The sequence below is a fragment of the Bufo gargarizans genome, chromosome 2 (assembly GCF_014858855.1).
Source record: "Bufo gargarizans isolate SCDJY-AF-19 chromosome 2, ASM1485885v1, whole genome shotgun sequence".
NCBI classification, from domain to species: Eukaryota; Metazoa; Chordata; class Amphibia; order Anura; family Bufonidae; genus Bufo; species Bufo gargarizans.
This window is the reverse complement of record NC_058081.1, coordinates 687,428,292-687,445,966: the sequence shown is the minus strand read 5'-3', so window position 1 is coordinate 687,445,966 and position 17,675 is coordinate 687,428,292. Positions and strand designations below refer to the sequence as shown.

Here is a 17,675-nt window from a genome sequence, read left to right as displayed (position 1 = left end):
CTTCTCACCATGCTTTAGGAGTATATGCGTTCCTAGTGAGGAATATATAAGATAATAGATGCATGGACGTCCTTATAATATCCAATAATATAAAACGATACATATGTCCTATTGATTATCTTATACTAAAACCTAATGTTCATTAAACATATACATCACAGATTTTCTGCTTCATCAACAGACATTAAACCGTAGGGATAATTAGCAGATGCTTCTAGAAAATATCCTTATCTCAGTCATAAATCAATAAGGAGACAAGAATGACTCTTCTCAGACTGGTACATCTACAGAAAAAAAAAAAAAACTACATAAACTGTGTTCTTTCCAAGCGCCTCTTTCGGCCTACTTTAAAATACATACACAATGATGAATATAACACAATATGGCCAATTATATATTAAATCCACTATAATTAGGATATTTTGATATAAATGTTATATACCTATGAAAAGGCACAACACCCTATAAAGTGTAATATTGACTGATCAAAAAAATCAAATGTACCATAAAAACATCAACTCTATCTGCAAAAAATGAGCCCCTGCACAAGACGATCGGCAGAAAAAAAAATAATAATATGGTGTTCAGAAAATGGAGACATAAAAACAAATATTTTATTATGTACATACATATGCTTTATTATGTAAAACTGAAACAAAGAAAGTAGACATATTTGATATTGTTGCGTCCATAACAACCTACTCTATAAAAATAGCACATGATCTAACCTGTCAGATGAACATTGTAAAAAACAAATAATAAAAACTGTGCCAGAACAGCCATTTTTTGGTTACCTTGCCTCACAAAAAATGTAATATAGAGCGAATAAAAATCATATGTACCCCAAAATAATACCGATAAAACTGTCACCTTATCCTGTAGTTTCCAAAATGCGGTCACTTTTTGGGAGTTTCTACTGTAGGGTGCACCTGGGGGGCTTCAAATGGGACATGGTGTCTAAAAACTAGTCCAGCAAAATTTGCCCTCCAAAACCCATGCGGCGCTCTTTTTCTTCTGCGCCCTGCCGTGTGCCTTTACATCACTTTACGACCACATGTGGGGTGTTTCTGTAAACTGCAGAATCAGGCTAATAGATATTGAGTTTTGTTGGCTGTTAACCCCTGATATGGATTAAAATGGAAAATCTGCCAAAAAAGTGAAATTTTGAAATGTAATCTCCATTTTCCTTTCATTCTTGTGAAATACATAAAGGGTTAACAAGGTTTGTAAAATCCGTTTTGAGTAACTTTAGGGGTTTAGTTTCTCAAATAGGGTAATTTATGTGGGTTTTCCACTATGTAAGCCCCACAAAGTGACTTCAGACTTGAACTGCTCCTTAAAAAGTGGGGTTTGGAAATTTTCTTGAAAATTTGAAGAATTGCTTCTAAAATTCTAAGCCTTCTAACATCCTAAAAAAAAAAGAAAAAGATATTTACAAAATGATGTCAACATAAAGTAGAATATGGGGAACGCTATGTAATAAATATTTTATGAGGTATCACTTTCTGTTTTAAAAGCAAAGAAATTGAAATTGAAAACTGTGAATTTTTCAGCATTTTTGGTAAATTTTGGATTTTTTCATAAATAAATAAATAAATAAATAAAGGTGAAATATATTGACTCAAATTTATGAAGTACAATCTGCCACGAGAAAACAATTACCACATAAAGTGACACATGTCGGATTTGCAAAAAAAGGGCCTCGGCAGGAAGGTGAAAACTGGCCCAGGCTAGAAGGGGTTAAAGGGGTTGTCCCACTTTGCTTTTTTAATCTTATCAGCAGTAGATGTTCTGATAACTTCCTGGTTCTCAGGCAGTTGAGTGAAGGCCACGCCTCCTCATGACTCACCCTGCGTGCTCGTTCATGTGTATGAGGTCATCCACATGGAGCCGTATGTGAGGTCCCGCCCCCCCCCAGTATAATAAACATTGAGTGCGGCCCCCCCCCAGTATAATATACATTTAGTGCGCCCCCCCCCCCCAGTATAATATACATTCAGTGCGGCCGCCCCCCCCAGTATAATATACATTCAGTGCGGCCACCCCCCCCCCCCCCAGTATAATATACATTCAGTGCGGCCACCCCCCCCCCAGTATAATATACATTCAGTGCGGCCACCCCCCCCCCAGTATAATATACATTCAGTGCGGCCACCCCCCCCCCCAGTATAATATACATTCAGTGCGGCCACCCCCCCCCCCAGTATAATATACATTCAGTGCGGACCCCCCCAGTATAATATACATTGGTGGGCAAGTGGGAAGTGCCAATGAGGGTTAAAAAAATAAATAAAAAATTAACTCACCTCCTCCAATTGTTCGCGCAGCTGCCGGTCTCCTGTTCTATCTTTAGGACCTGTGAAAGGACCTTTGGTGACATCACTGTGGTCATCACATGGTACATCATATGATCCATCACCATGGTAATGGACCATGTGATTAGCTCAGTGACGTCACCAAAGGTCCTTTCACAGGTCCTAAAGATAGAACAGGAGACCGGCAGCTGCGCGAACAATTGGAGGAGGTGAGTTAATTTTTTATTTATTTTTTTAACCCTCATTGGCACTTCCCACTGCGCCACCAATGTATATTATACTGGGGGGTCCGCACTGAATGTATATTATACTGGGGGGGGGGTGGCCGCACTGAATGTATATTATACTGGGGGGGGGGCGCACTGCGCCACCAATGTTAATACAAATGCAGGAGGTGGGTGCCGGAGTGAAATAGCCGGCACCCGACCTCTATGATAGGGGGCTGCGATCAGCGGCAGTTAACCCCTAAGGTCCCGCTCCCTGTCATAGAGGTCGGGTGCCGGCTATTTGATTCTGGCACCCGCCTGCTGTATTTGCGCATGCGCGGGCGTGCGCGTACTTGTAGGAATGGAGAGGCGGCCCGAGTACTTGTTCAGCCGTTGTGCGCAGGCGCGGCACAGCGATGCGGCCGGACGAAAGAGGCCGTATCCATGGGATACAGAAAACAACAAAGGAATCGCTTTACATGATTTTTTGAATGAAAGGTAGCTTTTGGATAATAACATGGATAGGAAGATATGTTGTGTGGGGGTAAATAGATTAGATAAAACCTATTTTATGAAGTGGGACAACCCCTTTAAAGGAGTGTTTTTTGTGTTGCACACTGGGACATGATGGCTTAAGGGGAACCTGTCACATTGAACATGGTGTCTGATTTGTGAGCAGGAGAAATTAAGTGTATTGTATGTAGTTTTGTAGAAATATATTCTGGGATGCATATGACTCTTTTATCATATTTTATTCATTTTTTTGGTGGTTTTGCAGGGGTGACTATACTCTGTGGAAAAACACTTCGGTTTTGTAGTTGTTCTCTCCAGTTCCAGGTATTGCAGCTGGGGGTTAGTTGTAACTTATACACTACTCACATAAAGTTAGGGATATTTGGCCTTCGGGTGACATTTATGAAAAAGGTAAAAAGGTCCCACGCTAGTGATATTATATCATGAAAGTCAAGCTTTTAAGTAGAAGCAGCAATGGTGATTTCCTCATCTCAAACTATTTATTGAAACAAAAGCCAACACCAGTGGTGAAGATACAGCCACAAAACGTCAGTGTCTCAGGAACTTGTCATGAGGCCTTAAGCATTAATTACAGCTTGACAACGATGTCTCCTGCTGTTCATGAGTCTACTTGAAGGGCGGCCCTCAGGTCATTGAGGTTCTGGGGTACAGAGTTACGAGCCTCTACATGGCCACTCAGCTGATCCCATAGGTTTTCAATGGGATTCAGGTCTAGAGAAAGTGCAGGCCACTCCATTTGAGGTCGCCCAGTCTCCAGCTGTTCCCTAATGATGCAACATCGATGAGCTGGCGCATTGTCGTCCATGAAGATGAAATTTGGCCTGTGTTGTTCATGCAGAGGCACAATGAGTGGATTAATTATGTTCTTCAAGTAGTATGGGCTTCTCACTGTACCATTCACAAAGTGTAGGGCAGTTATGTATTGACTAGACACGCCTGCCCACACTGTGACACCACCACCACCAAAGGCTCATCTGGTGACAATAGTGGCTGATACACAGCGCTCTCCTTGACGTCTCTAACATTGTTGGCGGCCATCATTTCTGCTCAATGTGAATCAACTTTAATCAGTGAAGAGCACTGAAGCCCACTGGTCCCTCGTCCAGTGTAGAAGCTCCCTGGCCCTGCAAGACGATGACGCCATTGGTCAGGTACCATTTCAAGTCATCTAGCACGCAGACCACGCTGATGTAAATGGTTTCGAATGGTCTGACGTGACACTTTGGTGCCTCTCGTCTCCCTTAAATGTGCCTGGAGTTGTGTGGCATTCATCATCCGGTTCCGTAGGGCATTGTTCACAATGAAGTGGTCATCAGTGTGGGATGTGGCCAAAGGACATCCACTTCTCTGCCTTTCTGTGACTCTTCCAGTCTCTCCGTATCTCTAATACAAACTGTTGATGACATTCTAAGCTCAAGGGCCACTTCCATCTGAGAACATCCTGCTTGAAGCCTCGCAATGGCGAGGTACTGTTCATCAATAGTTAGGTGTCGTCTTGGTCTCATGATGTCAAAATGTGAACAGCATGATGAGGAGGACTGTTTAAATATCAATTCTAACTGAACCAGGAAATGTATTGAGCTCCTTGTTCGAGACCAGCAAGTTGTGCAAAAAGTACTTGCCAACATTGAAGAGTTGGACATGTGCATTCAGAAGTTTAGAAAAGGTCACATTAAGCTCACCTGTAAAGGTTAGAGAGCATATTAGGTTCATTCTGAAATTTCACCCACAAGCCAAATATCCCTAACTTTTTATGAGTAGTGTGTATAGTATAGAGTGTGTGACACATACAGTATTGTCTTGTACATCACACACCTATTGTACCATATCGCACATTACACACATACATGCCACATATTACCCACATATTGTACTGTACTGCACATTACACACATATTGCACTGTACTGCACATCACACACATACAGTATTGTACTGTACTGCACATTACACACATATTGTACTGTACTGCACATCTCACACATACAGTATTGTACTGTACTGCACATTACACACATATTGTACTGTACTGCACATCACACACATACAGTATTGTACTGTACTGCAGATCACACACACATATTATTATGTACTGCACATTATACACAACAGTACAATCCCGGAATACCCCTTTAAGTAAAGTTGTGGATTATGTGCTATATGATCCATGAAATAAAGCTATTTTGAGGGTTTGTGCGGTTGTTATTGACTGTTATATTATTTATTAGATACAGTGAAGCCATTGTCAGGTATTTTCATAAATCTTGAAAAAGCCTTAAGAAAAATCACAATCACTCTCATGGTTGCGCTTATATATCTGCAGCTGCATCCCCCTCCTCACTTTATTTGAAGCAATGATGTACATAGCAGTCAATCAGCTGGGCAGTTAATTAATGTATTGCACAATGAGTAATGTGGCCAGTACAGATAAAGGGGTCTTTATATGAGTCACTCTGCCCACCTCTCCATGGGACCTCTGTGTGTGGCCCTGATTGGTCAATTTTTGGCTAGTTTTGGAAAAATTTGAAACATCATGAATTAAGGCAGGTGAAGTCAGGGTGCGAAGATGTCCATCATCTTAGATGCAGATCTTCTCCTTGATCTTGCAGGTGAAGAAGGATCCAGAGGCTTCACAGGTGGCGGACTCTGGGCAGACCTCCTCCACACAGGACACCCGGCCATCCCGGCATGTGCACTTAGTGCTGCAGGCTTCTTCTTTCCAGAAGTCTTCACCTTCTTTAGCAAACTTTGCTGTGAAATAAGAATCAGTGTCGATCAGAGGAGAAATAAATCATTACATGGTGGCCATTCACATGAATAGCCATCATGTAGGGAAGTAGATAGTAGATAGATAGATAAATAGCTCAGTGCACACTGAGAGGAACAGCTATGACAGCACAGTAAATAAAAGTGGCAGAACATTGCTGAACTTATGTCGAAGCCTCAGACTTCATATTCTCAATGGCCGCACCAAAGGAGACTCTCTTGGTAGATATACCCTAAACTCCCATGTAGGCAACAGTGTGGTAGGCTATGCCATCACGGATATGTACCCCAAAAATGTTGGTGGCTTCATAGTAACTCCACAGACACACCTGTCAGAACAGAACCAACTGCTCCTATACAATAAATCCACAAGTAAACCACCGGCACAAACATCACAGTAGACCTGCCTCTTTAGCCTACCTCAATTTTTTTAATGGTTCAAGATGTCAGCCCCAAACTATATGGAGACCATAAACAGCACAGAGATCCAGAAGATGCTCCATAACTTCCATAGTAAAGTGTATGAGCTGAACCCAGAAGGAGTAAATCTCGCGGTAAGGGACTGTAGTAATATACTTTACACCATGGCAGAAATGTCTGACCTCAAAAGATGCAACAAATGGCCAAAAAAAGCAACAACTCAACAGTTGGTTCGACCGGGAGTGTAAAGCTATAAGGAAGGCGCTAAGAATGGCCTCAAATAGGAAACACCAAGATCCGAAAAACCCCAGTCTGAGGGAAGCCTACAACAACATACAAAGGCAATATAAAAATACCCTCAGAAAGAAAAAGCAAGGCAACATCTCAACCAAGCTCCTCCAACTCCAAGATGCTCTCCGGGACAACTGCTTCTGGGAACTATGGAAGCACAAGGACAAAACCAGCAAGAACACCAACCTCCACATCCAAAACGGCAACATCTGGCTCCAGTACTTCAAGGATCTTTACAAAGCCATCTCAAGGGAAGACCAAAGCTCAGAACAAAAAGAAATCACAAAAAAGCTGAAGGATATTGAGGAAAAAAATCTAAGATTTCAAAAACCCTCTATACACACCGATCACACTGCAGGACATAACATAGAGGATCTAAGTGATAAAAAGTAAAAAAGCTAGCAGCCCAGATGGGATCCTTCCAGAAATGATCAAATATAGCACGCCAGGTATCCAGGCTGCATTAGTAAATCTCTACAATGTTGTGCTGAGTGACGGCTACTTCTCCCAAAGCTGGAACCAGGGCATCATCACCCCCATACACAAGGGCGGAGACAGGTACGACCCAGCCAACTATAGAGGGATATGCATCAGCAGCAACCTGGGAAAACTCCTCAGCAGTATCCTGAATAAGAGGATCCTCAGCTTCCTCACCCAGCACAACATCCTCAGCAGAAGCCAAGAAGGCTTGATACCAAACCACCGTGCCACGGACCACATCTACACCATCATCGCCCCAATCCTCCTGTATGGCAGCGAAGTCTGGGGCCCAGACATATACCCAGACCAGGCAAAGTGGGACTCTAGGCTAACAGAACTTTTCCACCTAGAATTCTGCAAACACTTTCTCCAGGTCCACAGGAGCACCTCCAACAGCGACTGTAGAGCAGAACTGGGCAGATTCCCACTTTACTTTGCTGTCCAGAAGAAGGCGCTATCATTCAGGGCCCATCTGCATAGCAGCAGTCCCAGCTCCTACGTTCACAAAGCCTTGCTACACCAAGAAGCCTCAGAAAAATAAAGCACCCTGCAACAAGTCACCCAAACCTGGCCTGCGCAAGCCACCAACCAATACAGCCTGGCAAAGGGGGAAATCCAGAGGACAATACACAAGTAAAAAGAAGAGTATATTAGCGTCTGGAGGAGCGACATAAGAACATCCCAGAAGCTGACAGCATACCAGAGCCTGCAGAGGGAGTACAAACTGGCCCAATATCTGGAGAAACTCCCCAATCCAAGAGACCGACAGATCCTGAGCTAATACAGACTGAGCGCCCACAGCCTGCTCATTGAATCCGGGCGTCATCCAACAGAGGTACAAGCCAAGGGAGAAGAGACTATGCCAGCAGTGCGACCAGGAGGCCGTGGAGGATGAGGCTCACTTCCTGCTGTGGTGCCCCAAATACTCAGCAGTGAGGGATTCTCACTTCAGGAGACTGTCTGATCTCTGCTCAGACTTCATCTCCATGGAGGAGGAGGAGAGACTCTCCATACTGCTGGGGGAAGAGGAGAACACAGCGGCCAAAGCAGCACAGTATATTACTGCCTGCCATAGACTGAGAGGAGCCTCATATACCAAGGACTTCTTTATCCCCATCCTGGACGTGTCCCCACCCCCAACCCTACTCAATTATTTCCCACTTGCTTTGGCAATGCTAAAATGTATTCAGTCCTGCCAATAAAGCTTATTTGATTTGATAGATAGATAGATACAGTATACCAGGGCCTGCAGAGGGAGTACAAACTGGCCCCATAGCTGGAGAAACTCCCCAATCCAAAAGACCGATAAATCCTGAGCCGGTACAGACTGAGCGCCCACAGCCTGCTCATTGAATCCGGGCGTAACCGACAGAGGTACATGCCCAGGGAGAGCAGACTGTGCCAGCAGTGCGACCAGGAGTCCATAGAGGATGAGGCTCATTTCCTGCTGCGGTGCCCTAAATACTCAGCATTGAGGGAGACTCACTTCAGGAGACTGTCTGATCTCTGCCCAGACTTCATCTCCATGGAGGAGGAAGAGAGACTCTCCATACTGCTGGGGGAAGAGGAGAACACAACGGCCATAGCAGCACAATATATTACTGCCTGCCATAGACTGAGAGGAGCCTGATATACCATGGACTCCTATACCCCCACCCTGTATATGTCCCCATCCCCCAACCCTACCCAATTATGTCCAACTTGCTTTGGCAATGCTAAAATGTATTTAGTCCTGCCAATAAAGCTTATTTGATTTGATTTGATAGATAGATAGATAATAGTAAATAGATGGGAAATAGATAGATATTATATAGATAGATAGATAGATAGATAATAGTAAATAGATGGGAAATAGATAGATATTAGATAGATAGATAGATAGATAATATATAGATAATAGATAGATAAATAATAGATAGATACTAGATAGATAATAGATAGATAGATAGATAGATAATAGGAAATAGATAGAAAGATGGATAGAAAGTAGATAATAGAAGATTCATAAATACCTTGAAATACGCATCCTCCAGGAACCTTAAAATCATCGACTTGGAACACCCATCGTCCCGGGCAGTTGACATTGGATGTAGACTGAATGTTCAGCACCTCATTGGTCCTGGATCCGGGGATATTAAAGTAATGAGTGTCATCTCCGCTGTTGAATCCCGCCTGTGAACAGGATACAGTCCCCATTACTCCTCTCTCAGGACAGTCCACTGGGAATGTTACACTGAACACTCGCCAGCAGGGGGCAGTAATACACAGGAGGCGCTGTTTATGGAAGATATCCCTCAAAGGGGTTGTCCACTTCCTGGCTACTTGTGAGCAATGTTTATGTAGTGAATCTGAATGGAGCAGGCTGATTGATGTGTCTGGTCACATGACCCTCCATCAGCAGCCATTTTATAGACAGGACCTCCGTGTCAGCAGCACAAAAAACTTGGCCAACAAGGGGGCTTACCTCATGAAATATATAAAATGGCACAGAATTTCAACAAAGGTTGTATTAGTAAATGTCATACACTCACCTTACAAACACATTAGTTAACAGTAGCCAGAAAGTGGACAACCCCTTTAAGGCTTGTAGTAACATACCTGAGCAGGAGTCCCACCTGTACCAGTGTAAGGGTCTCCATCACTGGCCGTTCCTGTTGTCCAATTAATGTCCCCGTAATTTAAGATGGCAAAGTAATGGAAACCATCACTGGTGAGGACAGCCTGGAAAGTGTTCACCTGATGGAGGAGAAGAGCAGAACTATAAACAGGTCATATACATAATACATCGCTGCAGGAAACATCTGCAAAACCAAGAGAAACCAAGAGAAAGCAATCTATCTATCTATCTATCTATCTATTATCTATCTATCTATTATCTATCTATCATCTATCTATCAATCTATCCAATATCTATCTATCCATATCTATCTATCTATATATCTATCTCATATCGAGCGAGCGAGCGAGCGAGCGAGAGCGCAGAGCGAGCGAGCGAGGGAGGAGCGAGAGAGGAGCGAGGAGCGAGCGAGCCAGAGCGAGCGAGCCAAGAGCGAGCGAGGAGCGAGCGAGCGACGACGAGCAGCGAGCGAGCAAGAGCGAGCGAGCGAGCGAGCGACCGAGCAGCGAGGAGCGAGCGAGCAGAGCGAGCGAGCGAGCGAGAGAAGATCGAGCGAGCGAGCGAGCTATCGATCCATATCGATCGATCGATCTATCGATCTATCTATATATCTATCCAATATCTATCTCTCCATCTATCTATCTATCTATCATCTCTCATCATCTATCTATCTATCTGTCTATTCTATCATCAGCTATCTATCTATCTATCTATCTATCTATCTGTCCATATCTATCTATCTATCTATCTATCTATCTGTCCATATCTATCTATATATCCATCCATCGTACAGGCGCAGACAGACATAACTCTAACCTTTTTGGATGCAGACCCGTAATACGCTACTTTGTCCCAGGTGGCAAAGAACGCCCAGGTGGCCTTATAGTGCAGATTTGGCAGGTGCTTCCCCATGTCCTCTGATATCTGATCCAGGAGACTGGGGTCAGTGGTTTCCCTGTAGAACACTATGCCCCCCAAATCATTGTCCACATCTCCCCAAAAGGGGGTGACAAATGTTTCCCCGCTGGTCAGGGGGAAAGCATCCGGGGTGTATTGGGATACTGCCGTGTTGAATGAAATCACTCCATTGTTATTCACCTGTTGAACACGAAAATAATAAGTTCATAACTGGAGAAGATAAAATTATGATTGTTTTTACGGTGCCTGAGATACCACATACCACCAACAGGTGGCGACAATTCAAACAGTGTTAAAGTATAACTGTCATATTTTTATTTTTTTGGAGTATTGGATTGTGGTGATTAATACCTCCTTGGTGGCCCTATTTCAACTTTTCACTGTGTACTCAATTACCCCTTAATTCCACAGTTTTGTTCCCTGTACTGCCTACTTTTACCTGTGCTTAAAATCAGGTTGCTATGCAGGGTCTGTCTATGTGTTGAAGGATGGAGGACGCAGAAGCAGCGTGCAAGGTCAGATTACTGACAGCCAGGGACTGTAAGTAAATGATTACAGCCAGGTCCTCCCCAGCAGCTGATACCAGTGCCTGGGCTGTGTGCACTTCTCCCTGTCCCTGCGCTTGGCAGACGCTCCCTCACTCAGCAGAGCTGGACAAGGCAGAGTTGGAGCAGCGCAGACCAGGGAAGGGAGATCTGCCATCTGCTCAGTGTATAAATGAAAGCAACATGTGGTAAGAGGACCCCTTTCTGCTGCAGGAGATTAACCCTTCAGTTTGGTCAATATCTATTTAATTATGGGTATTTGCATGAAATCATATTTAACTATGCTTTATGGACTAGAACTGACGGACACTTGGATCTTATTGCATTGTAAATGGTATATTGTCATGTATCTTTTTGTATGATAACTAAAAAAAATAAAATAAAAGTTTATATAATAAAAAAAAAAAAAAAACCCTTCAGGGGGAGGGGTCTGGTTACTGACACTTTTGGGGGGCTATTGTTACTGGCTAGTGAGGGCAGGCGGGATTAGCCTCAGGGTGAGGGCAGTGGCGGCCATCTTAACTGAATAGTAAGATTGCAGTTTTATGCAGACTGGTTGCTAAGGGCTGAATCTTATTAAATATGGGGTAAGTCAGTCTAATAGTAACGGATTCTGGAATATCATGTTATTAGTAACTACATATATGAAAATTGAAATTAGGGTCTAAGTGTGACAGTAATCCTTTAAAGGGAACCTGTCACCTCCAACAAACATCCCAAGCCAGCAGCAGTACAGCCAGCAGCGTGTTTGTAACGATCATTTTCTTCCTGCAGGTAGTTGAAGCAAAAGCTGTAAAAACTTTCTTTAATCCCCTGCCGGCGCGCTTCTCTAGTCAGGCTTGAAGTCACGGAGGCAGCGGCCCCCTTCCCTAACCCTTCGCTGTGACTGACAGCGCTTATGCACGACAGTTCGGCTGGCTTTGCCAGGGCAGGGAAGGGGGCCTGGTTACCGTGACGTGATGCAAGGAGGCAGCTGCCTCCGTGACTTCAAGCCTGACTAGAGAAGCGCGCCGGCAGGGGATTAAAGAGAGTTTTTACAACTTTTGCTTCAACTACCTGCAGGAAGAAAATGATCGTTATAAACACGCTGCTGGCTACTCAGGTACTGCTGCCGGCTTGGGATGTTTTTTGGAGGTGACAGGTTCCCTTTGAAGGAGTCTTTTTTTCCTAGTATTCTAACAGAGAAGTCAAACTCTTGGGTGCAGATTTGGAATCACAAATAATGGATTTGCCAGTGTCACCTCTCTATAATTTCCACCAGCATGTCTAGCCCCAGTATCGAGGGAGAAGAAGATGGTTGCATGGACTATGAGTTTTTAGGTTGGCTGATGTCTTCCAAAAACAGCGACACATCTGTCTGTGGGTTGCTTTTGGTACGGAAGCTCCATGGAAGTGAATAGAACTGAACTGAAATACCAGACACAGCCATGGTACAAGAATGGCACTGTTTTTGGAATTAGCAGCTATGTTTTTCTAATCTTGTACAACTTCTTTAATCCTTACGGTTGCTGAGTGGTTCTTGTCTCTCTCTTTTGGACTTTTCGTATCACCACCTGTTGTTCATGGTCTGGAATATGGACAATATCTGGTGGCTACCACTACCCCCAGGTAGGGTCCTCTCATTTCCCATAATTTGTTTTCATTTTTTACTTAGGGTCTACATTAACGGCCATTCAGTTGTTGGTGATTGACCCGAAGACATATATCTTATCTGGAGGTCAAGCTAAGATACCATCTTTCCCGGGTTCATCCCTACTGTAAGTGTACAAAATTGTCCTCCTTAAAGAGGTTGTCTGGCCAAGGAGTTGACAACCCCAATTGTCCTAACTCGTCCTTGACCTGAATTAGGCTGAGATGGTCATGCTGGGACCACGGACAGGCGAGTATTTTCTTTTCTAATAGGGCACAGATTAGGTCTGTTGGGGTTGTTGGCGCCTAGGCCAAACAACCCCTTTTAACCCATATGTCTGGTACCACCAATAATTTTCTGGTTTGTCTGAGTGATAGAGACAGGTTTCTTCCTTCTGTAGGACATCTAATTTGCAATTTTTTTTCCAAGGAGCATTGCCCTGCCTGCTGGCTCTCCACAAGGAGTGGAGTATGATAGGACATCCAGTTATCTTTTTTATAATCTAAAGACATGCCCCTGTCGCCCCTTAATGGAAACAAATTTTACAAATGGTGGAGTCATAAAATTCTACAATAAGACACCAGAAATGAAGATAATGGACAGAAAAATTTTCTTACGTAAAGAGAGTTGTATTTTTTGCCATAAAATATAAATGGTTTGGAGAGCGGGACTTCACCAGACGTTCCATCATCTTCAATGGGGGTCTTTTCGTCACCCTGATCGCTACCATATGGGTAGAGTACATAATCTAGATCAGGGGAATAAACCAAGTAAGTCAACAATGGAAGAAAAGAGGAGTGAGCAGAATTCAGTAATTTGGGGTGTTTTAACTCTCAGCTGTGTTTTGTCGGAATTGTTCTAGACAATTTTTTATTTTTTATATTTGGGTGAATTTTGGTGATTGCAGGTAAGTCTTAGGGTTTGAAACAAATTCTACCCACAATTCGCTTCACCAGTAGGACAGACTCCAATTCTATTAATCCAAAAATTTATTAAAGACTTTCAGACTTCAAAAGTCTTGTGGGACAGTGCGAAATGTTATGTATTATAGGGTAGACCAGTACATAAAAAAAAAGTCAGAATGCCTTTATAAAAGGTCATACCTCACCGATCCCTGGCTGCTCCCATTACCATGGTTACCAGGTCCCCACCTGCCTTTATTTTCTAGTCCCTGTCTACACTGGGAATGCAACTGACCACAGTGGTGATCTGCCTCAGCAAGGGATTGGCTAACTAGTTGCATTTCCAATGTTTAGAGGGATCAGTAAGTAGTTACCAGATTGATCGGGTAAGTATTACTAGTTTTATTTTGTTAGACATTCTGACCCCATTTTAGCCAGATTTTTACTTATATATATTTTTTCAATTTTTATATATAAAAGAGCAGTAGCTATATATTTTTATCCACTAGGCGGTGATTTAAAGTTTTGTAGCACCCATGTCTCAGTGAAAGTGACGTGCGCCTAATGGTGCTCATGGATATATTTCCTAATTATAGCACACCATGTGGTCAGAAGGGGAATTGCATGTAAAATCTTCTAGTTAAAACATGAAAGAAAAATGACTGAAACCCAAGGTATCTAAAGGAGATTGAAATCAGAAGGCACTTTTTTTTTTACTATCTTTTTATGCCAATGCAAATATATGTACACCTCTTGAGTGATGCCTCCTCACAACACATGTAACATTATCACTTATGGCCTACTATTGTCATGCTTTGTCAATGAAAAGGAAGACATAACCCTTTAAGGTAACTGCTAATCTCAAGTAGTCACTGAACAAGCGCCTTCATTATTTTTAGGACAGATTATCCTGAATGCGGATAACTTTTTGGAATTTCTTTCCTACTTTAGTTTCCCAGAAGTTTTGAAAAATGTAAAAATAACCACAAAGTCGCATGCAAATAATAATTTAAAAAAAATGTTCTTACCTAATTTGGTCCATCCTTGCTCAAACCCTGAAATCAAAACTGTGCAAAAATATTTTTTTATTATTTTTGTTATCATATTTATTTTGCTTTTGAATCTCAATTTTTTTTTTTTATAGCACCTACCAAGCAGCAGCAGCAGCAATGAAGTCACTCGTAACATCGTCCTTCGGTTGGCTGAGCTCTACCTGAAATACTGATAGGGAGAAGGTGAACATTCATTTTGAAAATCTAGCTTGCCCGTTGAGTTGGTAATTTTTTTATTTAGCCATTTTTGGGCCCTCTCAGATAGCAGTATGTGGTTATAATTGTTACTTTTGCACCCCATATAGCTATGTCCCTGGTTTATCAAGAAATACATGGGATATATGCGTTTTAGGTCCTACATGTCCTGAAACACATGAGAAAGTCTGTAAAATTTTGTATATAATTAGTGGTGCACCTGACCTAGAGCATGCTTCTGAGTTGTAGCACTATGAATGGGATTATGATAAAGCTGGAGGAAACACCGGTAAATGGTCTTACCTCTGTATTGTCTGGTCGATCCCAACCTGAGGACACTCAGTCAGAATATGATCTTATATATGGTGAGCCGTGGAAGGTGGGGACATAATGTTTGACTAGATCTTAAGTCTTGCATGTGTGAAGATGTGTACACAGCACTTACAATAATATTGATGTGTTTATAGAGTATGTAATACTGCCACATCGCCTCCACTCTCACCACTCTGCCCTTATCAAATAATGATTCACAATTTACTACAATTCTGACCCTGCAATTTTTAATATTTGAGAACAAAAATTTACAATATTAGGAACCCCAGGCCAATAATTTGTAAAACCAAAAAAAATAATAATCTGAAAGATTTGGACCTGCCAGAGGAGGTCTTTGGACCTGCCAGAGGAGATGATTCTGGGCTCCATCTTCTATCTATACATGTTCACGTAAACCTCTTTTATCATTCTACATAGAGGACCTCCAAATGGGGTTGTCTTCTGCTGGACCTTTGAAGTTCATTATTGTGTCAGAGCCTGGGACCTCTTTTGGTATGCTGTTCAACTCTGGGACAACAGTACGAGGTTAATAAGAGAGGGTTAGGCTGCACAGCAACCATTACTCTACTACCCTATTTAACTCTACCTCATTAGACCAACACTTTACTACTCAAGTTCCGTGGCTCTGCTTCATCTGTCTTCATCCTGCTACATCAGCACTGTCTTTCCATGAGGCTTAAGATCTACTATTGTGGACAAGTGGCTTAGAATATCCACCTCACTAGGTGTGTCATTACACTTAGTGGACAGTCCGTGATATAAGTGGGCTCCCACTCATGGATGGCAGAAGGAATCTGACAGGCAAAGTGATTTTTACAGAACTCGCGTGGGGCAGATTGGCACCCCCTCACACACACTTGACTGGGACTGTAAAGGGAAACTTTCTTACCTGCCTCATGGCACTGGCTCCCCGCTCCTTCTACTCCCGGCCTGCGATGCTTCCCTGGTCTCCCTCACTGAAAACATCCTGTTAGACATGACTGCAGCCAATATGGCCATGGTGGTGACAGCAATGTCAAACCGGATGTGTTTAGCGAGGAAGCCCACCTGATCATCGCAGGTTGAGAGGAGGAGAGAAGGAGCATGTAGCCAGCGCTGGGAAGCAGGTAAGTAAGCTTTCCTTTAAAAGTCCGGACATATTTGCACAGCTATTTAAAGGGGTTGTCCGGGTTCAGAGAGTCACTAGCCCTGATGGGTGGGCTTTAGCGCTGTCCTAGCCTGTAAAACAGGGCTGGTAATGTCACTGGGAACACTGCTAGGTGGAAGCCTCTGCCTAACAGTGAGAAATGTAAACAAAAAAGACCTTGCCCTGCACAATGCAGCACAAGGCAACGGGGAGCACCGGATCATTTCATGTCTGAGGGGCTGCCTGGGTGAAAACAGGGATATGTCCGGGTTCACCTCTGAACCCAGACAACCCCTTTAAGGTCTCTTTGCAATATATTTAATGGTCTCAAAGTTTCTAAAGTCAATGGATGTGAACAACTGCCCTCGAGCTTCTCTCTGGAGGCAATGATGAAGATGGCCATGCTCTACACACAAACGTTCACAGTCCTTTGGCCTGGTACACCTCTCTGCACACTTTGACTGAGTGACTTATCATAGTCCTGAAACATTGGCTTGTTCTCAACAAGCAGTCCAAAAACTATGTTTTAATGGGGGCATCTCCCCCTGTTTACACGCACACAAGTGTTAGTGTGCACAAGCACAATAAATTAAGCTTTAACTGAAGCAGAATGCCTGCCCGTATTTATTCACGCATAAGTGTTAATTGTCAGAAAGAAAGTGGCTTGTTCTGAACGAGCCTGGAAATATGTTCCCTTTTGATCATTAGCAGCAGAACAATGTGGGTGTAGAAAGGGTAGGGTAATTGTTGCATGTGGCCGCAATATCAGTGGCTGCAGTAGCAACATAGCATGGAACATGAAAGGCAGTAAATCCGTATGCAGCTGTGTAGGGGTGATAATAACAGTACTAGTGTCAGTTGGGTAGAGCTAATGGTAGTGATAGTATGTGGAGTAGCAGCTGCGGTGGTGGCAGCAGCAGCCATACAGTAAAGTAAATCATCGTAGGCAAGCAGACAGCAGCAGTAACATGGTGGGGCCAGCGATCAATAGCCACCATCAGCAATGTCAGATCTATTAAACAGACATAGTGTGTGAAAATCCTCCCGTATCCATGCGCTGGGATGGACAAGATTTAACAGAGGGTAAACTGGGCCACTTCTGGACACTTTGCCCCATGCTGTCATGGTCTGCTCATGATGTCAACATTAGAGATGAGCGAATCGAAGCTGATGAAGTGGAATTCGATCTGAATTTCAGGAAAAATTTGATTCGCAACAAATGAGAATTCCCTCGCACTTCGTGGTAACGAATCACAATTTTCCTAAAATGGTGACTACACGTGTGAGGACTGAGTACATGGGACAAGGAACTCTGGGAAGGCGGGATCACCATGATTGACATGCCT

General features: G+C 43.2%; 1 protein-coding gene across 3 annotated transcripts in view; it reads right to left on the bottom strand.

Annotated features, from left to right (window-relative positions):
• Window positions 1-5,248: 5,248 nt before the first annotated feature.
• Window positions 5,249-17,675, bottom strand: part of LOC122926986 (alpha-tectorin-like) — a 38,759-nt gene continuing 26,332 nt past the window's right edge. For 2 of the 3 annotated variants that reach the window (XM_044278519.1, XM_044278520.1), the window contains exons 2-8: window positions 14,775-14,844; window positions 14,652-14,690; window positions 13,339-13,469; window positions 10,445-10,726; window positions 9,610-9,747; window positions 9,024-9,183; window positions 5,249-5,805 (exon numbers count right to left, since the gene is read on the bottom strand). In XM_044278519.1, the coding sequence (XP_044134454.1) occupies window positions 5,633-5,805; window positions 9,024-9,183; window positions 9,610-9,747; window positions 10,445-10,726; window positions 13,339-13,469; window positions 14,652-14,690; window positions 14,775-14,811 (960 nt within the window). In that variant the 5' untranslated portion in view covers window positions 14,812-14,844 and the 3' untranslated portion in view covers window positions 5,249-5,632. Of the gene's footprint in view, window positions 5,806-9,023; window positions 9,184-9,609; window positions 9,748-10,444; window positions 10,727-13,338; window positions 13,470-14,651; window positions 14,691-14,774; window positions 14,845-15,173; window positions 15,205-17,675 lie in introns of those variants that run through there. The other variant, XM_044278518.1, reaches the window with a different exon arrangement.